Below are 22,651 nucleotides of genomic sequence, written 5' to 3'. Positions count from 1 at the left end.
CACTTTCGCAATTTATCCAAAAACCGCGATCCGCCTGCGACTCTCAGAAACGCACTCGAGTCTTCACGCCGACTCGTCCGCGTCCATGACGCGGCAAAAATCCACCAAGTTCTGTTACCTCGAGCCGATTCCGCGTCTGGCCGCTTTCTAGCCGACACATTATCATATTTATCCTTAAACCGGCATGTAACCGGCGGACAGCGTGTCGTTACGCGCTCGGGGCCCGCGCAAAAAGGCGTCAGCGAGATTTCAATTACGGTATCGAGGCGGCCTACAGGCCGACAGGCTCGATTTTCTCGGAGAGAAGTATTAGAAAACAGCGTCGGAAAAACCGGATCGCTTAATCGATCTTTGATCGCTTAATTGAGCGAGCCGATGCTACCGGCTTGCGACATCCAACAGGCCACAGACAGACGACGCGTACGGGGTGATGGGACCGCGAAAGGCCGCGACGTTTCTTCCTTAGACAGTTTTTTTTCCTCGCCGATCCTCGATCGATCTCATCCCGTTCCCGTGCATCGCCATACCCGGTGAACGATCGTTTATTTTCCACCCCGCGAATCAATACACCTGTCTTCCATTCGCCTATTACGTTCACGGGTATTAACGTGTGCTGAGTATATCCTTCCTTAGATGGGTAAAGCTTCTATCTCGTGGACCTGTGTTTAATCTGTGTAATTGAAGCCTCACCTGAGAGCAATGGTTGCTGCCAGAAGAGGCGAAGCCGAACTTCCGCACCCTACCCTTATGATCTAGCAAGTGGAGGGCTATTTTCTTGGGTTTTGAGATAGTTGAAGCTGCTGGGGCTTTCTTGGATTTTGAAGGGATTCGTGTCTGCTGGGAGTGGATGCTCGGAGGGAACCTGGGGGAAACACCGAGGGGTTCTAAAGGTCTCTTCCCTTTCTTTTCTTCTCCCTTAGCCTACATATTAATCTCGAGTTATTATGGGTAATGGAAAGGTCTTTACCAGACGCTAGTGATGTCGAGTTTTTGTAATCGAGGTGTTTCGCGGGATAACTTGCGCGAGCCAAAGTCTGCGAGATGGGGATTTACGATGGAGCTCGCGGGGAAGATCGCGCGGCGTGATACTTGGGAACGTTTCCCACGAAGTTTCCTCTCCGCGAGTCGGCCACGTTGCGCGCGAGGCTGCGCCGGTCGCGCGAAGAAACCTGTCCGACAAAGTTTCTTTTTCGATCGAACACATACACGCTTCGCCCTAAGCGACCCTATTAGTTGGCGGTTATCTTGGTCGTGACGGGCCGCGTAGACGCGGTGACCCCGGTAAATCCTTTCTCTTCGACGTGTCGACCGGTTGCAGCCTCCTCTCGCAGCTGACTGCCGCGAGAGGTGCCAAGCACGTCTTTCGCGCTCAACAGTGCGCGCGCGTGTCCCGGCTACGTGCGCCTCTGCGACTGATTTACGCGCCGACGACGCGAAAATTGAGGGTCTGGTCACGATAACAAGGAAAAAGGGGATGACTCTTTTTTGGTGCTGGGAGACCTTGGGTGATAGGATTTCAGTGATAGCGTCCTGAAGCGTTAAACACTTACAGCTGGGATAGATGTAGTGGAATAAGAGTAGTGGGACTTGTAGGACTAGGATGCATAAATCTACGAACTATGAATGCAGAGAATTATTCCTTTTTTAACATCTGTTCGCGCCCACTGAGCAGTAAACGCAAAACCTTAATTCACATGTCTGTCTCTGGTTGTCTGAATCCACTGCAAGCCTTACCAGTCTACGCACAGTGTCCGAGCGTCACATTCTTCAACTCTGCAGTAAAATAAAGCCTAAGCTTGGCAAATTTATGGACGATAGCGTATCTTCACGAAAGGCGCACTCTTAAAATCCTCTTCTTTATTCATCGGGCGCTAAGTCAGAAGTGCAATAAAAAGGCTCTCGTCCAGGGGACGTTAAAGTGGTCATAAATCAAACTTTCATTTCTTAGCCCCCCTCCCAGGCGTCGTTTCAATCATTTAATTATAAATTTCCACGATGTACGATCGCAGAACATGCACTCTCTCTCTGGCGGAGTGAAAACAAAAAGTTCAACCCCCCGCGATCCAGCCAGCGCACGGGCCCACATTGATGAAGCGCGATTACAAGCTCTCGCGGCGTTGATCGAAGCGATAGGGATCTCGTCGGTGGTTTTTCAAGCCATCTCGAGCCAGGACACCCGGGGATCTATCCTGTCCCAGCGGTGACGATCAAAGTGATGCATGCTCGCCAGACGGGCCGTCGTCGAGCAGTTTGCTCGACGCGAACCTACAGGGATCGCGTAATTGATGGCGCGATTCGCGCGCCGGAACTTTCGTCGATCGCCAGCCAGATAAACACCAGCGCGTGCCATGAACGCCGCGTAAATCGAGCCGTTTTTCTGCCATTGTTTGCCTGACCATCGCGTACATAAATTATCGCTGCGAGACTCTTCGTTACGTAAGCAGAGATTCTAGTAATTGTACGCGTGAAAAATTAGCTTTAGATTCTATTTTCCTCGACAAATACATTATCTATAGGTAATCTTCTAGAAGATATGAGCGAGATGAATAGTCCTTTAAATTTCAACTAAGTAAGTCTTCATTAGCTCTCTAATCTTTCCTAGTTAATTAATTAAAAAATCAGTGTTTCACTTAAGGAACCATTCCATCACAAGTTCTCCGTAAAAGCTCAACAAAAACCACGTCCTATAAATATTTCTCACGTCACAGGGATTAAAGTGTGTGTCGATTCCCCTATCGTGCACTAAGCTGCTAATTGACAAGAAGCTTCTCTAGCAACGACCAGAGCAATCCACGCTCCGCTGATCGAGAAGTTCTCCATCCTGTTCGATTTCTCTCTCTTCGATTCGGTTCGAATTCGTTCCTGCAATATCGATTTCGATGAAAGTACCTAGTCGCTCCTAGTTCCCTCTGTGCGTACATCATCTCCTCAACGAGAGTGAGAGGAGACGAGCAACAACCGGTACCGTACGCGGCGACGGGGAGAGGAGTCGGTCGACACGAATACACGGATAAATTGATGCACACGCGCCAACTATGACATCGCCGAGGCTTTCGGGAAGCGAATTCGCGAGCGAGCCGCGTGTATGCGCACGTGGAGGCGGTGTTTCTGCGAGGAGAACGAATCCCCGTCGTCCTTGAATTCTCGAGTCGTCCCATATGGTGTCTGTCGCGCGAACGATACATTTTATTTCTGGAAATCATTGCCACTGGTTCGTAGTGGTCAGTTGCTAGTCTCTCCATCGCAGGAAATTGATGACAGCATCATTTTTGGAGGCCTAAGGATGTAGGTAAGTAACAGATGTTCTTCTGAGACTACTTGACTCTTTGGATTCCATATTGTGTAAAATTCAGTATAAGCACTAGTGACTCGAAGAAATTGTCAGGGATTATTATACTCAACTGCAGTGGTTCAATATATTATACTGAAATTGTCCCCATAACACTTGTCAAGCAATGAAATCGCTTATACAACCAATATCCCCATAACTATAAAGTTGCTCGAAGTACCCAGAATAGCAAATAGTAAACTATCGTTACGAAACGTTAATAAATGGTAGATAGCCCAGACCTGGGCGCGAACCCGATCTGCAAGAGATACTAAGTCACACAGTGGCACCAAATATCAATTATTATTCATATTAAACGGCGTCGACTGGCTGTCTCATTACTATACTCCTCGAGCAACCGTAATTCACAGTTTTACTCCATCGTGCTCCGAGCTATATCTTTATCTGTGTATTTACTTCTCGTATTAAGTAACCAGTTCCTTTCTCTGACGCAGACGATCCGGCAGCGGTCATAAAATCCTCATTAAGACGTCCCACGGGGCAGGCAGGCACTCTAGCTCGAAACCAGGCGCGCTCGAATTCACGCTTGGCATGTTCCAGCGGACCCGCGGCCGACGTGAAAAAATCTGCGATAGCCCTTCCATTTACGAACGCAAATGGACCAGTTTTTCATCGGGAACTAGCATCGGCGTAGCGTGACGAGCGCGGTACGAAACGCGGTGGCAGACACGTGCCGATAGAAAATAATTTATTAAATATTCGGTGGATGGAGGGGGCCCATCGAGAGCGGCGTGGCTCACTGGGCCCGTTCCTAGCCTCGAACCGACTAGTTTCGAAGGCGAACTCGCCAGGGCAGCTCGATTGCAATTAAGACCGGTCGAACCTGCCCGAGTGGACGAGCCAAACGCGGCTTCTCTTGCATAACTGTCCATCGGAGAGTTTTGCAGGATGCGCGCGTTCAGGCCGAGCCACGAAACGCGCGGTTCATCTCGTAACACGCGCTCTCTCAACCTCCCGCTTCCCTCTCCTTCCTTATCGCGTCCAGCGGAAAGTGACTCGACCACTTCTTCCAGATTTTTTCCTCGCCTCTGCCTCGTCCGACGTTCCATCCACCGACTTGGGGACTCGTCACAATCGCAATATCATTAATTATGCCAGCTGACAAATTTGCCCGTGAAGGACCAGCGTGTTCGCTCAGTCGTTTCAGTCGTTTATTTTTCGCATCAGAATTGGGGAAAATGTGGGCAGGTAGGCTGCGGATGCCTTGGACGAGGACAAAGAGGATGGGCTATCTTCTTTCGGTTCTATACGACGCATCTGTTTTGCAGTGAGCGATAAAATTGGCTGGGTTTAGGTTGGTGGAAACTGGCTTTTAGGAAACTTAGCGAAGGCCATGTTTTCTGGCTTTGTGATACGAACCTTCTGCATTTCTATGAAATTACGACAGACTAATTCTGCTTTTTTATTGCCCAGATTTGTAATGCTATCCTACGAACGTATAAAATCCAGTGCGAAATTGAATTTCCTCTTGTCGTTTTTATAATTAGTTCAGAATAAAATCCTGCAGACTGTATATGCGTTTTTCTAGTATCCATTTGATCAGGGTTTAGCGATTAAGGTGAAGCAGTTGCGACAGCTTTAATTACGCATCCGATTGCGCGAAGTTAATTTCGTTACGGGGCACGAGCGGAGGAGGCCGTGCGATTTAACGCGAGCCAATGAAGCGTCGTATTCCGCAATGGGAATCGGGGAAAATCCCCGACTGCTCGCGGTGATCTCGACGCCTGACAAGACACACACTTCACAATGCTCTCTCAGTTCTCTCTGTCTACTCCATTGCGAAGGGAATCGAAGGATCGATATATGAGAGCATGGAACACGCATGCGAAGATGAGGACGTGGGTGGAGCAGTTTCGTTCGGCCATTTTGCTGTCCACGCCATTCTTTTTTTCGACTATTCAATTTCGAACACCTCGAAATTTCGCAATTTCTCGGCGCCACTGAGAATCGTAATTGCAACGATGGAGGCGACTGCCACTGGTTTTCTATTTGCCTATTCTTTCATCCGAGGTATGCAAAACAATCGCTAGCCGTAGACGTCTGCACGCGTTCGCGCGTGTTTTTCAAGCAAACAAGAAAAGAGAAAAGCAAAAAAGAGAATAACGACCCGTCGAATTGACCCCTCCCTGACTAACATGATAGTGAATTACGCGCTGTCTCATCGCGTCCGCTCCTCTATGTTCTCAACGGTCATGTTAACAGTTCCTCGTAAAATTCTGCGACCTACAATTATGGCCAGTGATTTTTCTAGCCTCGTGATTTATGCACGCCCGTCTCAACGCCGTTCTCGCGTTCTCTCTTTCACGGTTCATCGATAATTTACCGCTCTGCTAAAGCGTCCGAATATCGGTGAACAAGGATGGTATACAGCTGCATCGCCAGTAGAATTTTTCCGCCAGTGTTTTATGGCTGAACTTTCACCCTCGCGTGGGGTGCCTTCTGAACGATGTCGGCGATTTTGTGAATAAAATACGTGTCGTGAACTGTGTGATTCCCTGGAATTTCTGTGTCACGACTCGAGACATCTGCAAGCATGGGCAACGGTCGTACCGTATCGACGCTGCAAGATACTTTCTCCTATCCAGCGATTAGCAATACGGGATATCCAAAAGTCATTAAACTCCGTGAGAACATCAAGTTTTATCTGCCTTCGAGTTATCTTGCTGGATCGCTTGCAGTTTCGATTGCCTTCCCATCGAAATCGCCCGCGGGTCACAACTTTCTCTTAAAAACTGGGCATCGTCTGCAAGGCAATTTTTAGGCGAAGCAGTTCTTTGAGAGGCAGATCTAGGATTCAGAGAAGGAAGAATTCCTGGAAATGATTCTTCGAGGAATTATTCCTCTGCAGAGGAGGAAATTGGTTGATCACGTGCTGCAACTCATCTGCATTCTTAGATAATATTCATGCGCGTTTCCTGTTCGAAAGCATGCAAATTTGAGGGTTGGAAGATGTGGACTCTTAAACTAGGACGAGCGTATTCGAAACTCTTTTGCACACGAAATCCGCATAGAAAATGCACACAGTTGCGAGCAGAAGGCTCTAGACGAAAAGAAGCGAGACGACAGAAGGTTCGTCCAGAGGCAAAGGAGGAGAATACCGTCGAAGAATGCTCGAGCATGCTCGTCGAGTCAGCCGCGGAGAACAATCCCGGCGAGCGTAAGTCATGCTTCCAGCGGTTACGAAATCCATTCCAGCGTTTCATCGCGAGCTCAGGATAATCCCGGCGTGCCATCGGAAAGCCCTCGCGTAGCGTCCTGTGTGTGCCACTGAATGCAGCGGGGCCGCATTGCAGCTGCACCCACGAGTCATCGGCATCCTTCGTCGTGTCTTTCCCTTCTCTCTCTGTTCCCTCTTCCCTCTGCCGGTTGTACCGCGGTGTCACGCCACGTACCCTTCCCACTTCTTTATTCCACGGCGCCTGGGATGCACTCTGTGTGCATTGCTCGCACACATACGCTCCGCGCGCGGTGCATACGCGGTGCACCGTCGCGGGAGCAAAGGAGAGTGCTCTCCGGCACTCCGCGGAGCTAAGCCGGTCTCACGGTAGTTCTTCGGGGTCAGGGGGCGATATACCTACCTACCTACCTATCAGCCCGACTGCTCGAGCCTGCGTGTCGCAAGCGGCTCTCCCTGCCGATCTCTCTCGCCTCCCCCGCCGATTCCCGCCACGTCGAACCTCTTCTTTCACCTCCATCGACACCATCAGTCGCACTCTAACCCGACTGCGAGCTGACTTCGGCCTCTCGCGAGCACCTTTTGTATTCGCCTATTGCCGCGCGGCGAGTCTTTTATCGGCAGAGGTCAATCCGGCGGGAACGTATCTAATCTTACCAGGGTATCTGGATAATTTCTTTCAGCCCTGGCTTTCCTGGTCCCGGTTGCCACTTTCACAAATCCTTTAGTCCAGTTCTTCTAGGTATTCTCCTCGAAGACCTCATTGACTTCGATTCTCTATAGAATTTGACTCGAGACAGTAGCAGTAGAGTATAGAATCGAGTCGTACTCTAGAAGAATCTTAAACTTAGTTCACGGAAGTCCAGGAGTAAAAGGAAAAATTCCTTCTACTTGAATTTTATAGTCGAGGAGTTATTCCATTCGTAGCAATCCTTTCGAAAGCGATTGCCTCTATCCTGATTAGCAGTGGCTCGTTTGCTCAGCACATAACGACTCTGAAATCAGTTAGGAGCGACGTTAAAGACACTTAAAGCAATCGAACACTTAGCGGTGATCAGGGACACGAGGATAACTCTAAAAAGTAGGATTCTAGCTCTTGGAGGACGACACGGCACGGAACTGCTTATGCTCGGCAGTGAAAGGGTTAATTACGATCGTCCAGTCAGAGACGTGTCGCGTGGGCGAGCTGACGGGCGCTTAAATCGAGGATATCTCGCGCAACGAGATTATGTGTCGTATGACGCGCGGGGACACCGAGATCAGGTCCTACTTTCTCTCAAGCACGCACCCACCGTCGCATAGGTGGCTAACGCTGTTAGGTGTGCCTCTGCATGCGAGACGAGCCGATCGATCGGCGGAATTATGACGATTCTCGGGAGGCGCGAAGGTAACGACGCCTTGGAAGAAAAGTCTGTCTATAAATAGCGGGCCGCCTGTGGTTTTTCTCGCGTCAAGCGTCGTATCTTCGAAAGAAACTCACGCTGATCGAATGAATTATTCATGAAGGATGTCAATTATCGCGGCCAGATGTAAAAGCTCGCCGGCGAGGATGCGGAATGGGACGGTTGGTGCAATTAAATGGTAATTTATAGGAATTTCGTGAATAATTGTAGTGTGTACGGTCGATGCTGGCCTGACGTCACTTGTGTTATTTTTTCGTGCGAATAGGAGAACCTTAAGTAGGTCGTTCCACTAGTAAAAATGTGTCAGGCTGTGTCTCGCTTTGGATGATAAAATGGCTTAAAATTTTATGACTACATGGTTGGGAATAGTTGAGTGTGCCTGGATCACTGTCTTCTGAGTCTAGAAGAATTGGAAATCGTATTGGCCAAGAGTAGTGGTATTGTGATTAAATCTAAAATCATGTGCTTCAAACTATGTCAATGTCGATACACGCTAATCAATCTACACTTGACCATCGTGTAACAAAGATATGACATATGAATCTTGCAGTTTTTTACTTGCATCAAGAAGTATAATTCCCACTGGCAATATTTATATAATATTATACACATCGAGTGAATAGAGTGTTGGTACTCCAAAGGAACATGTAGAGACATTAGTCATGTCTGGAGTCAGCTAAGGTACCTACTACTGGGATTACAAGGTATATTGGATTTATTCACAGTAGTAGAATCTTCATGTTTGCACAGCCTAAAACAATGCGCGTTTCTCCTTCAGCAACGCGGATGTTCACTGTTGGGCGCGGTTTTTAAATAATCGCTACGGCTTTCCCAATGTAAATGGATACGCAACGAGCTGTCGACGATTCTTCTATCAATACGCTGTTAAAACCCATCCTACACTATCTTCGTGAGCCCAGTCCCACTTGTGCACGACATCCTAAGCTTGGATCAAGTCTTGAAGAGACTTGTTTGAAAGATTATGACAGAGGTACCTGCTGATCGTGTTTTGTTCAGGATCATAATCGTCCCTTTAAACTACACGTTCACTTGACATGGCTAGCTGGACCGCTATTTTATCCTTGTCATTAGGATTACGTAATCCTCAGACGATTATTGAGATATCTGTTAGAGAATATCTGTCTGAAGAATGTCATGCACTAACCACTTGTAACACCTTGTTACACACCGATCCGAAATCATATCACTTCGCTTCTAAACTGAATCAACTTATATAGACAGGCCACTACATCACGTCTCTCCAGTTCGACGAATGCATGAGTTGCATCCTCCAAATGCATCCGAAACACTTTCCCAAGTGCACGCTTCTGAAAGGCCTCGTACCACGGATATCCCTCGGTCCAGCACGCGTCGAAAAGCTCGTCGAGGCCCTCCACCCACGCTGTTCATCGAAGCATGCAGGGCATACGGGTTCAAGAGTCTCGGCGGGCGAAGTCGACGACGCGAAACGAGGAAGCGAACGAAGGAAGAGGAGGAGAAGGGAAAGAGTGGTTAATTCATGAGAGCAAATCGACGTGGAAGCCGGTGCAGCTCGCCGTGGCTGCACGTGGTGGCACGTGGAGAGGCGTGGTTCGTGGGAGGGCCGTGTATACCGGCTGTAATCCACTTGGCACACGCTGTTCGGCTAACCCTACTCTTTCTCGTCCGTTCGCTACCCTACCCTGGCTACCTCCACCTTTACCCTGCCTACGGCGCTGTCGGCTAGCGCGCCGTCGAAGTTAATCGAGTCCTTCCTGTGCACGTGCACACACGGGCTCAGGTGCAGCCACTCTTTCCTCTAGTATGCGCTCCCGTAGGTGGGATCGGTGCCGCGAGCGACTCTCCTCCGCGAGATTCGCTGATCCCCGCTGTCTGATATGGTTCATTGTTTTGGAGCGAGCTATCTTAATTGGCAGCGACCACCTTCGCCGACAGGTTACTGCCGGGGAAAGAAAAGGTTAAAGGCGGGAGAGAGTGGGCCCGACTGCATTTACAGCTTTTCGCCAGCCGATGACAGCCCTCGCGAGATCGTTCTGCATGTCGAGCTCTGGATTTATGCTATCGCGCCAATTCCACGGGAGGATCGTTATCGGACGACCCTATCATCGCCCTTTTTCATTCGCCATAACGACACGGTCCTTGCCTCTAATCGTGTTGCATCCTTCACACCCCTCCCAGATTAATCCGCGCCACGGTGGAGTCGTTCACGGGCTACGATCAGCGCGACAAACGCTTTACGACGTGAAAACCACTGGGTGGTCCGTTTAGGCTCGCAGTTGGGAAATTAAGTGGAACTAGCGGCTTGGGTAACCGTGACTATCTGAGATTCGGATCTTCCTGGAGCGGCGAGGGGTGAGAGCCTCGAGGGAGGAACGCATCTGTTTACTGACGTATCGTGTTACCCTCACTTTTCAATTTTTTGCTAGAATTTCATTTGTTCTTGCTTTCGCTAATTGCAAACCTTCATATAATATTATACTAAACTGTATCCAAAAAAGGATATTAAAGGAAAAGGAATTTTCCTATAGTAATTAACAGAAATATGAGTGAAATTTAAATAGCTAAAAAATTAATATTCAGAATCTTAAGAAATTGACTTGCATCTTCGTCTTGAGCTCATTTCCTAGATAAAATGTGGTAAAAAGAGCTCGTTGGTGGGAGCATAGTCACCCCCCGAGCGTCAAGGGTAATATCGTGTAATAATAATCGTGCAGGGGGTATGGTGGCTGTCTGTATAGCACGAGCCGGGTAGTATTTTAAATGCCAATGATTTCATGTCTCCCTGGGGTGTCAGAGCCACCCTATATAGGACGAAACGCCGACGTCGAGGACCTCAGTCGACGGCGAGGATCCACCGATTAATAAGTCTGTCCCGAAGAGTGGCACTATACAGGAAGCTGGCGACAAGTACTCGAGAGAGGAATCCGAGCCAGTGAAAGTGGTTTCCGAATTCCAGTCAGCTGCCAGGTCAGTCTTGGCCTGGTGGGCCAAATTTGGTCGTATTTCCCAAACACTCGTTCAAGTGACACGATTCCTCGTTGAAGTCTCGCGTTCGTCTGGATCGAAACTCCACTGACTCTGAACTGGTCGCAGAGATGATCACCATGGACGCCAGTCACTCTCAATATCGCAGATATTGTACGTAATGGTCTCCCAGTAAACAAATATCTCCTCTTTGCGTCAGACACTGACGTAAGGAAACGTTGATCGTGGCATTTTCACTGCGGAAATGGTCTGTCGCGTACATTCAGTGCACCGTCAGAAAGTTTCCTCTGCAAAGGGAACCAGTGTTCTATTTCCTATCCCCGCGAACAATGTCTTCGTTTCGAAGTAAGCTTTTCATTCTGAAACAATGTCTTCGATAAACAGTCGGCGCAGACAGCGCCGTTCGTCCATTTTAATGGATTCTACCGTAGGCCATTTCGATCGTTGCGTTCAGGAAGAAAGAATAAATCTATTTGAATGCGGTATGATGAATGTACTCTTTTTGTCCCTGCATTAATGAACATAGATTAGGAGAAAAATGTTGCAATTAATACTGTACCCAACTGGACCAGACACAGATAAGAACATTGATTGAAAGGGTATCAGGATTTTGGGACAGTATTAATTCCAAGAATCATCAGAGCTGCAAAAGCACTAAGGGTTCCCAGAAGAGAAAGTAGCTTCAGGGTGTCGTATCTTGTTGCAGGGCAGCTGCATTCGCCGAACGGCGACAGCGATAACAGCAACGGTAGTCAGCGTGCGGTAGCTGTCACACGGAACGACGTAGAGCAGCAGCAACAGCCGCATCGCCAGCGGCAGCAACGGCCTGCAGCAGCTACCGTTCCAGTTCTCGCCTGCACGAATCACTCTTCTACAACCACGACCACCACCGCCTTTACGGTAGCGTCAAGTATGCTTCTTCTGCAGACACAGGTGAGTTCTTCAAATTTCTTCCACTCCCACTAATACTTCCTTCTAGGTGTCACAATATGAGAACAGCTAACCTAGAGCTAATCCCCACCCCCTCATCCCCTCTATCTTCAGAGATAGCCCACTATCAATGACAATCCATTACTCTCGCGGACCAACAACCGCGCGGTGGTTAGCGCGATAGAATTTATGCCGTCTGGCAAAGCCAGCCGGTAATTATCGAATCCCGTATTTAGTGGGGCACGGAACTTTCACTATTTCAGTATCTTATCTGCCGTAGTCTTCGAACTCCGCGAGTTCTAGCTCTCGACCTGTAACAAGATCTGCCCTCCTACGTCCCAGCGTTCTTGATCGTCATCTGCATTCGCTTATCGCGCACCATCTGCATTCCTGCCCACGTACCCGGATCTCGAGTGTCGTCCTACCTGTTTCTATTCCTTCTCCTCTCCATCGGATTTTCCTTCTCGGTTTCTCTCGGATTCGGTGGATCGTCGCGCGTAATTAAACCAGTCGGTACGTTTGGCTGTTGAACGGTATCACCGATGCAGGGAACTCTGCATGGTGTCGTGATTGTGTGATGGAGGATCGGAGGGGCGAGAGAGGAGGTGAGGATTTTAGGAGGCCGTTTAGAAGGCTGTAGCGGGGGTTGTGGAAGGCTGAAGCTTCGATCGGTGGCTCTCTGGGGAGCGATGAACGAAATGTCAGCCCAACAGCGGAACCAACCTGGCAAATTGAATATCCAACCCCATCCTCCCTTCCTCTGGCTGATATCCTCCCGATGCTACCTTGGTAGACGTTTTTTCTTGGCTTTGTTTGCGTTCTTCTTGGACGATTTTGTGGATTGAAGCTTCTGAATTTAGTCGATGGTCGTTCCTCTTCATATAGATACTTTTAGTTTGTCATCTTTAATTTTATTTTGTATTTAATCTTGTTACTGATCCTGTGTCCACGATCTGTGGTCCCTAGCAAAAGGTTCACGTTTGCCTCAGATTATCTACTAAGTTCACTTCGTGTGTCCAAAATTCTGCACCTGAGACCCTCTATCTATTCCCTCGTCTCCTCAACACAGAAATCTCAACGAGACTGTCTATCACTGGGTTATAGACAGCACGCGATACTAGCCAATCCTCTCCGACATCCTCACTGCGCACCTCAACTGTACATCGACGTCTAGACACCGACTCGGGATTGTGGTCGAACAATGTTACCGCCTTGCAGTCGGTTGCTTCGATTTACCGCTCGCGCGGCTCTCCCAAGATTGTCCGACTTCGCGAGGACGACGCAAACAGTGAACAGTTGCTTCCTGCCCCGCGAATTTCCTGTACACTCGTGTTTCCTTTATTTCAAGGATCAAAATCCATTGAAGAAGTTACGCGACAGTGTTCTCGGATCGTCCAGACAGAGTTGACTGTCTGCTTTCAGAGCCCCTTCGGATGTAGCACTCTGGCGGATCTGCTGAGCGCTTCGTACACGGATTCTGCGGATGCGGGAAGCCTGCCGGAAGAACTGGACCCGTTTCCAGAACTGCAATTGGGCAATCCGCAAGTGGTACCAACCACCGACGAGTCGGCCCAGCCACAGCAGAACGTGCATCATCAACCACCGCAGCCACCACCATCGGCTGCGCCTCTTCCCGAGGACGTGCAGGGGGACTCGCTTAGGTACTCATTACTTTCGTCATGCTTTTCATCTAAGGCCGATAGTATTGTAGATTTCTGGGATAGGTAAGAGTCCTGTCGCCATTTTTAATTCAAATTTTAGAGGATGTTCAAGTATAGTAAACTAGTGACATGCTAGTTACCTGCAACTTGAAGTGTATTTAGAATCCTCTGTTTAAAGTTGCGAACTAACGCGAATTGTCTAGCACTGCTTAGAATACTGTATCTATCGTAGTATTTACGATCGAACGAAACGATCATCCTCACCAGATAAAAATCGCGACTGGCATTTTGTTCGCCAGTCGAGGGTTAACGGTCCATTGACATTTAATCCTCTGACACAGCTCAACACCCCTGCCAAGCTTTCAAGACACCTACACGCAGCCTCGGTACAGCAGGCAGGAACTTCAAGTCCTCGGCATTAAGATGGACGAGGATTGTTACGACAACACGGTGTACCCCTGCAGCACTGGCCACTATCCCACCGACTTCTCGCCCACCACGATGCCCTACCACGACCACCAACAACCGCCGCAGCAGCAACACCACCACCATCACCATCCACACCCGCAACTGCAGCAACCCCCTCAGCCGCAGCACCACCACCATCATCAGGGTTACTTCGCCACCGAAACGGCGCCCACACCGACTACAGCTGTTTCTTCTCCACCGAACCATCGACAAGATTCGCCGTATGGGGCTGCAGTCAGTGTCCCCATGGTGTATGGACCACCGCCAACCATAACTGGCGGTGCCACCCCCGTTGCACCCACAGATCTCTGCCCCAGCGTCGACAGCGTCGTAGTGGGCACGTCCCGTCCACGAAGGGCGTCTCTGCCTACCCAGAGGTCAGAGTCTGCGAGGTGAGAATGAGAATCGATTCTCTGAATTAAATTATAATATTCTAAGTATTATTTTTAACGCTGACGCTGTCTTCATTTCCTTGGTTTTTGTAATTTAATTAAATAATATGCTGTTTAATCGTTACGTCAAATATTTTTCCAACTTTTTTGATTGTATAACGTGGTCGACTAGACGAGGTGTTTTGCAACTTATTTTGCTGGAGTGATATTCAATTGTCATCTTGAAACTACACTTCCTTGTTATAACTAATCGTTTTTCTGTCAATCAGTAATTACTTTAAACCGTTTGTTTATTTTATCTAATGCACATATTAATAATGCATATATCAGCGTAATATAATATAATTAAAATAAAAAGCGAGGGACATCTTCTGGACGTTTTTCTCGACCTTTCTCAAAGTCAACGCCATTTTTCTTTCTTCTCGAGATTCTTGTTACATTCTAACGTCACTCGAGCTACAGAAACTGCAAAGTGCTGCTCTTTTTGTCAACAGTAGTGGCAGTACAGAGTCCCCGAAGGCCCGAGGCGGAAGTGGCACAGGGAGTTCCGTGAGCTCTCCCTCGTCCGGAAGCGGAACCAGCAATGAGCGAGCTCCACCCAGCCCGAGCCAACTCTGCGCCGTTTGCGGCGACACGGCAGCTTGTCAGCACTACGGCGTTCGTACCTGCGAGGGCTGCAAGGGCTTCTTCAAGAGGACCGTGCAGAAGGGCGCGAAATACGTGTGCCTCGCGGAGAAGGCCTGCCCGGTGGACAAACGCCGACGGAACCGATGTCAATTTTGTCGCTTCCAGAAGTGCCTGATGGTCGGCATGGTGAAAGAGGTGAGTAGCGGGCTTCTCATACTCTAGTTTCCACTTTCGACCGCTTGTAACATGAGTATAATTAAACCAGGTTGCAGAGGGAAGTCAAAGTCTAAATAGGGAGTGTTTATTTGTTCTGCAGGTTGTTAGGACAGACTCCTTGAAGGGACGTCGAGGTAGGCTACCCTCGAAACCAAAGTCCCCGCAGGAGTCACCCCCAAGTCCAGTTTCCCTCATCACAGCTCTGGTGCGGGCTCACTTGGACACCACCCCTGACCAGGCCAGCTTGGACTACTCGCAGTACAGGGAACTGAGACCTGACGAATCTGTCAGCGAAGCTGAAAACACGCAACAGTTCTACAGTCTTCTGACCACGTCCATCGACGTGATTCGAAATTTCGCGGAAAAGATTCCTGGCTTCACGGATTTGGTGCGGGAGGACCAGGTTCGTATTTCTTAATTTCATCACAATAATGGAACCCGCTGTGATTAAATAATTTCGTGTGTCGCGATGTAACTAGATGCGGGTTACGTTTGTGTCGTTTATAATGTATCGACTCCCAGATAATATCCGTAAGGAAGCTTTCATTAAAGAGATCGATAGCTTGTACATTTTATAAAAGGTCAGCCCTGACGAGCCTACGACATGTGTTTAATCGACGGTCTGATTGGTCGGTTGTCTAGTCGTAGCCTCAAGCTGTTAGTGAGAATATTTTCTTGCTGGAAAGTTGTGACTGTAGGGATTCGCCAGCTTTTCTCCAGCCTCACAATTATATTCACAGTTTCCTTGCAAATGGTTTTCTAGGAACTTCTTTTCCAATCCGCCAGCCTCGAACTCTTCGTTCTTCGTTTGGCATACCGTACGAAACCAGAAGAAACAAAGCTGACGTTTTGCAACGGTGTCGTCTTGGCACTGGAGCAGTGTAGAGGCAGCTTAGGCGACTGGCTCGACAGTATTCTTGAGTTTGGCAAAGCTCTTCACGTTCTTGATGTAGACCTCAGCGCTTTCGCCTGTATGTGTGCTCTCACTGTCGTCGCTCGTAAGTTATCACTTAAAACTTCTACTTGCTTTTAATTTTGCATCTTTGATTCTATTTCTCGTACGCCCCGTGATCGATTCTTTTCACTGAAACGCAATTATAACCACAGATGCACCGTCTGATCAAATTGTTTCTATTTCCTCTAATCCTGATTTGACGAATCCCCATTACGCGTGGCCGTCTGGGGGATAAATTATTTACTAATCTAACAATGAGTTATTGATGCTACGACGAAAGAAACCGCGATTGTTCGTGTGTTGCACGCGATACGTCGCTGTGATTTTCCGCGCGTGCTGCATGTGCGTGCTCCTCTTCGAGGGCTGCAATGGAGATTCGATAATTCGATTGCACGCAATATCGATCTCGTTTTTCGACAGGAAGCAAATCACGAACGCATCATTCTGTTGCAAATAATAGCCATATCAAATATTGAATTTAGAGTTCAATACAATTTTACTTAATCCCAACAAGTACTAAGCCCTCCACCTGACATTAAGTCTGAGCACCTAGTCAACTACTTATTCCTCTGCATAACAAAGTAGCAACGAAGCTTGTTAATAAAAACATGTCCACCCCCACTTGGAATTACAGATAGGTATGGCCTGAAGGAGCCCAGCCGCATGGAACAACTACAGACGAAAATCATCAACTCCCTTCGCGACCACGTCACCTACAACGCCGAGGCGCAGAAGAAGGCGCACTACCTGTCCCGCATGCTAGCTAAGCTCACAGACCTAAGGAGTCTGTCGATGCAAGGTCTCCAGCGCATCTTTTACCTGAAACTAGAGGACCTGGTGCCTGCGCCGCCATTGATCGAGAACATGTTCGTCGGTAGTTTGCCGTTCTAATCGCTTTCTGATCGGCCAAGCCTAAGGCTATCGTCGCCGTAGGACAATTCGCTCCGAAAATCGCGCAACTGCGTTACATGTTTAAGTTTCCTTAGTTCTAGACGTAGTTTCTACAATCTTCTTGCGTGTATCCACAGATGGTGTCAACGAGCGTCGAATCGTCCGTTTCAGCGCGAACGTGTCGACCTTTTCTCGACGCTCGTACCTAGCTGAAACGTTTCATCATTCAGCGAGTATATCCGTGTGTGCCTCCGATTGAGAGAGTGGATGCGTGAGCGACTGGACGAAGTGGAAACCTCTAAACTTAAGACAAAGTTCCCTCGTGTGCGAGTGAAGAAGATGCGTGGATGTTCGTACGCGTGACCTCGCGACATGTCAAGGTGTTGACCGTCGCGACAACTGTTACTATTGTTACTACTATTACTATCGCTATTACTACTTTAACACTGTACGATATAACGATTATTCTTGCTATCGAAAGTACAGACGCCCAAGCAATGAAGCTCGACTTGGGGTCCCGACGGATCATCGAGGAGGACGAGGAGCTGCCACGAAACGAACCGATATCCTTCATAAGAGAGGGACTTAGTTTCGCTGGTCGTTCCAGATGACAAATTCCGCGGGAAATGAAACGGAGCAGGCGACAGGGCGTGTGTCGCTGAGCTAGAGATTCCTTTGGAGGGTATTTCTCACGAACGAGCACAAAAATTGGAGGAAAAATTACACGCGAATTTTTACCACTTTTCTACCTACTTTGTACAAGTAGTCGCGTCAACGAACACCGCGTTTGTCTTATCGTTCGTGCGCCCTCGATGACCCGTCAGGAGCACCAAGTTCTCTTCTCTCGGTGAAACGAAGTACTTATCCGTCAGTGACGAGGAAGAGACGCATTGACGATTCGCAACATATCAGAGCAACGACGGAAGAGCGGACACAGAGATTATGTCGTTGGCTCCCCTAGAATCTTCGCTCTTCCGTGTTGACGGTTTAGACGTAGAGGCGTGGCTCCATGATCGCACTCGAACGCGTTGCAACGACGCTGAAGAACCCTTTCGAAGTACTTTTCTCGTTGTTCATTTGAAACGAAGTCGCTGTTCCCCGTTCGCAATCATTTCAGCGTCGTTGAACACGCGAGAGTGTCTTCTGAGCCACACGTTAGGGTCGAGATCGCTCGGCCCATTTACCACTACTTTTGCGTTAATGTGATTTTAGACAGTTAAGGGAGATAAAGAATGAGACAGGGCCCAGCTCAGCCAGCCTGCTGATAGACCACGATGCATCTCGAAGAGGCAGAGGAGGGCGTTGGTCGTGATTGGTGTGCTCGGCAGGGACTGGCAGCCAAGGGCCCGGCATAAAGTTACCTATTACGTTACGACATTTATTTTTAATCAAACTAACGTAGAAAGTCCTATTTATACGTATACCGTGCCGCTGCTACTACTTATATTATTACTTACTACTTACTACTACTATTACTTACTTACTACTTATCGCTAGCGTTACGATCTTACGGCGTCGCTATCGTTGCTATCACTGTTACCATCCGCTACCTTCTTACCACCACCTTGTGTTACCAATCGCCTGCTAACGCGTAAGAAATACCAATCGACGTTAAGCACTCTTCGCCGTCGTGGTTCCTCTGAAATCATGGACTTCGAGGGATTTAACGATTCGAGGAGACCAGAAGAACCCTCTTCACCTTCGAGAGACTCGCAGACGCCGCTAGCAGTCGTCGGTCACCTGAAGGGGTCTCTGAGATCGGCCTCCCTGATTCTTCGGCAATAACACTTTCCTCTCTTGTGTGTATGTTAATCGTCGACTCATTGGAAGCCACCAGTAAACCGATCCGACCGACACAGCGTTCACGCGAGATAATCCGAGAGCATCACAGCGTTAACCCTTTAGTGCACCCAAGCAGAAAGGAAGACGTTCCACGTAACCGTGGAATCGGCTACCTTTCAATGAGAGCCAGAAACACGTTTAAATACATGTATGTGCACAATAGGTATAAAGTATAAATTACATGTGTATACGTTACTCTAAACGCCGTGTGTATCCGCAAATGTTCGACGCTTCACAGAGGAATCGTGTTCATTTGAGGTTGTCGATCTTCTAGGTCACGATCTCAGTGCACGATCTCCTCCGATCTCTGCGCAAAACATGCAAAACCTGGTTCCTCTGGCATGCGAATCATTTTTTTTTTTTTATACTGTTCATTCGGTGCTGTTTTATCGCGTAAGGATTACTAACCACTAGCCTTCGTGTAAGAACCTTCGTTTGCACGCACGATCTCTCGTTATGGAACAGATTTAGGTATTGTCAAGAATTTATGCGGAGAAAAGTATAAATTAACATTGGTTTCTCTTCACCGAGCTGCAACGACGTGAGCGAAATTTGCTTTTATCATTTTTAACTAGTTGAATTCTATTTCAGCTGAACGAATTTATTCATTTTAATGAATTACTTCAAATAGCTCATCGAGTCTCTTTTCTCCGTGTAAAATGGGCTTCATCGACAGGCCACGTGTGTGAAAACGTTTGCGGATGGATACGATCGTAGGTGTTCGACGAAACACGAACAAAATGCCCGGGAAGAAAGCAAGGTACAAGGATCCGAAAGGTGTCCGCGAGGAGCGTGCCTTTCGATCGAAATTAGGATAACGTGGCAGGAACGAAAGGTCCTGACTTCGCGAGGTTCCTTTAACCGGGACTAATTAGGAATAATCGATTTCTAATTAGGCATAATTGTTTGGATACGCCTTGCGAGAGAGGGCCAATCGTTTCCTCTACGCGTACAAAGCGTGTCGAGTTCAGGAGGGGTCCAGAGGAAGCAAGAGTCCGTCAAATTGAACGGTGCTATTAGGCTAATTGCGAATCACGAGCGCTTAATATATTCGAGAGTTCTTAAGTTCTTACTTCTCGCTGGGAAGGGTATTTTTGTTCCTATATTACTTAAGGAAATTAAAGAAGGTCTCGCGACCGTTTCCAATCCCCTATTGGAGCGGAAACAATTAGTCGATTGACGCGATTCGATTTTGATTCCAAGGGACTTCTGCTGGACTGGACTCGACGATTAGCGATGTATTATTTTCTACGATGCTACGACGTGTAATTCGCGCGCTCCCTCCCTGTTTCGGAGGGGAATGTAAAAAAACAAGGAAGATTGAAAAAGACAAAGTGAGATGATTTTTAGAGACACAGGATGACGAAAGAAAAATAGAAATTTCGGATCGTTCGAACGTAGAAATATCTCGATGAAGAACGAGATCGTCCGAATATTATTGTTAATTAATTGTCATCGCTGTAACAACGGCCGATTCCGTTAGGTGTACTATCCTCTTCCCTCGATGTAATAATAAATGTTCAATCAACGGATAGTTTCATTTTTTTCGGACTTTTTTTTCCGTTAATAAATGATTTGTTGATCGATCGATTGTTACCCGTCGTGATCGTCTTCGCAGCGGGTTCGTTGTCGGGACTTGCTCCCTTTCCGTCCATTGATCAGGGGAGGCGTTGTTTAAAATAAAGCACACTCGTTCCCACTTTTCCCCCCCTATCGAATTAAATCGAAAAGAAAAATTTTAAAAAGTTGTCAAAGAAAAAAATAAATAGGTGTAATAAAGAAGCAATGAAACTAGGTGGCAGATTCTCGTTTTCGTACGGACATTTCTACAACGATCGATCCGTACTCTGCCGAATACGAATGCTGCGGATACAGCATGCGATAAGTGCACGATTACACACACGCCGGAAGTGATAAACGTGTCGCACCGAAAGTAATTTACAAATTTATACATAATGTATGTATCCGACGGCGATTTTTCGGCGATTCTAGATGACGGTTGTCGACCACGTGGGAAGAATTCGTTAAAAGTGAACGTTGTTAATCCCTTCCCGAATAATGCAATAAAAATGATTTCTATACCTTGGAAGCACAGTAGGAGGAAGGGGTGAAAAAATGAAGCGGTAGAGAAAGGGTAATGGTTGAACAATATTGATCGATCGTCGACGTATTGACGGCCGTACAATTGAAAAGGAGGTGTACAGAATTGAAATCGATCTCCAGCTCGCCGACGATCTTGCCGATCGATCTGTGTTCCCATTGCAATATCATTCCTCGGCGACGACAATAAACGGAATTGCTAACAGGAAGTTTCCCGATCACCGGCCTTTTCAGCCCTACGACCGTCGATATTCAATGTTTGTTACGCTCTCGATATTGTAAAATATTATTATTCGAGTTGTTTACACGCGCGCACATTCACGAAACCTTCTTTCCGCGGCCTGATTCGCTGTAATTCTGCGCCGAACCACAAACACAGTTCCCTCTCGCTTCGATAATGTTATGATACAGTATAATATATACATATAAATATATAAATATATATATATAAATATGATTAATATATATAAATATAAATATAAATGAAAAAATATATTATATATACTTTCAATATGCGATGAAGAAAGCAAGTTCAAAGGAACGGTGTGAGAGAAAACATTGTGACCATTATATTTTATAAATAAAGAAAATTGACATGTGATATAGATGGTAAGGCACGCGGACGATGCGTTGCGATGCGTTACGAAAGCAAATGTATTCTGTATATCGTTTCATTAAATCTATTAAAATAACCGGCCGCCTCTTCTCTCTTTCAGTTACACAAGTTCCGAGGTGCCCCGACATATTGTATCCCTTCACCAACTTCTTGGTATGAAACAGGTATTGGAATAGCGATGAATAGCCCGAAGGGAACGGGACCCTTAGAGGGTCCTAACGATTTAGCATAAAGTACACCTGGTACATAATACTAGCCCGGGAAACCTGAAGTTTTTAGAATACTTCTTTCGCTATTCTAGTTTCTACTATGACTGACAATCCTTTACTTATGTCTATTCTATGAACAGAAAGGATCAGTAAAAAAAGGACTGCATTGCATACTTTTTTATTATGCTAAGAATAAATTTCCACTGTAGAACACGTGTATACTAGATAATATCGCTATAAAATATTACACTAAATTCCAAATATTTTCCCAACAAATTCACACCTTCTATAAGATCCCTAAAATTCCATCACACAAAAAAAACAAAACAACTTATTCCGAAAACTTCACATCCACAGAACAAAATTACTCTTTTCTAACCACAAAAACCGTTTAGAAAAAAATCAATAATAAACAAACTCTCAGCTATTTCAGAAACAGTAGTAGATCAGTTCGCGTTGCCTGCGAATGCGAGCGCGCGAATGCGATTCGCCAGAGTAACGTGCAGCTGCACGGCGTGCATTTCAAAATTCGCTGGCATAACGGTTGCCCCCAGCGCGCATGTGTAAGAGCGCTGGCAGCGGGCGCAGATGGCGCTCACGGTCGTGGAACGCGCATGCGCGAAACAAACTCGTCAGCGCACACAGAAAGTAGTCCGCGCTCGAGGAGACACGACGATCGGTACGGGAAACGTGACACTCGTGACAGTGCCTTTTGTAAGTTCGCACGACGGAGCCTAATCGACGAGCATAGCAGTCGATTCACAGTGAAACATACATCGCGCGTGTTATCGTTTGATTTCGATCGGGCAGAGGGGTTCGCCTTCTGCGTGGT

General features: G+C 47.4%; 1 protein-coding gene across 4 annotated transcripts in view; it reads left to right on the top strand.

Annotated features, from left to right (window-relative positions):
* The window catches only part of Hr38 (Hormone receptor-like in 38), a 36,439-nt gene extending 19,386 nt beyond the window's left edge, over positions 1-17,053 (top strand). For 2 of the 4 annotated variants that reach the window (XM_076384190.1, XM_076384193.1), the window contains exons 2-8: positions 11,619-11,845; positions 13,265-13,566; positions 13,845-14,363; positions 14,858-15,185; positions 15,307-15,609; positions 15,970-16,204; positions 16,796-17,053. In XM_076384190.1, coding sequence (XP_076240305.1) covers positions 11,619-11,845; positions 13,265-13,566; positions 13,845-14,363; positions 14,858-15,185; positions 15,307-15,609; positions 15,970-16,204; positions 16,796-17,052 — 2,171 coding nt within the window. In that variant the 3' untranslated portion in view covers position 17,053. Of the gene's footprint in view, positions 1-10,924; positions 11,066-11,618; positions 11,846-13,264; positions 13,567-13,844; positions 14,364-14,857; positions 15,186-15,306; positions 15,610-15,969; positions 16,205-16,795 lie in introns of those variants that run through there. The other 2 variants (XM_076384191.1, XM_076384192.1) reach the window with 2 other exon arrangements.
* Positions 17,054-22,651: the final 5,598 nt, after the last annotated feature.

The sequence above is a fragment of the Calliopsis andreniformis genome, chromosome 9 (assembly GCF_051401765.1).
Source record: "Calliopsis andreniformis isolate RMS-2024a chromosome 9, iyCalAndr_principal, whole genome shotgun sequence".
NCBI classification, from domain to species: Eukaryota; Metazoa; Arthropoda; class Insecta; order Hymenoptera; family Andrenidae; genus Calliopsis; species Calliopsis andreniformis.
Note: the sequence above shows the minus strand (reverse complement) of the source record. Positions and strands in the feature narration are given on the sequence as shown.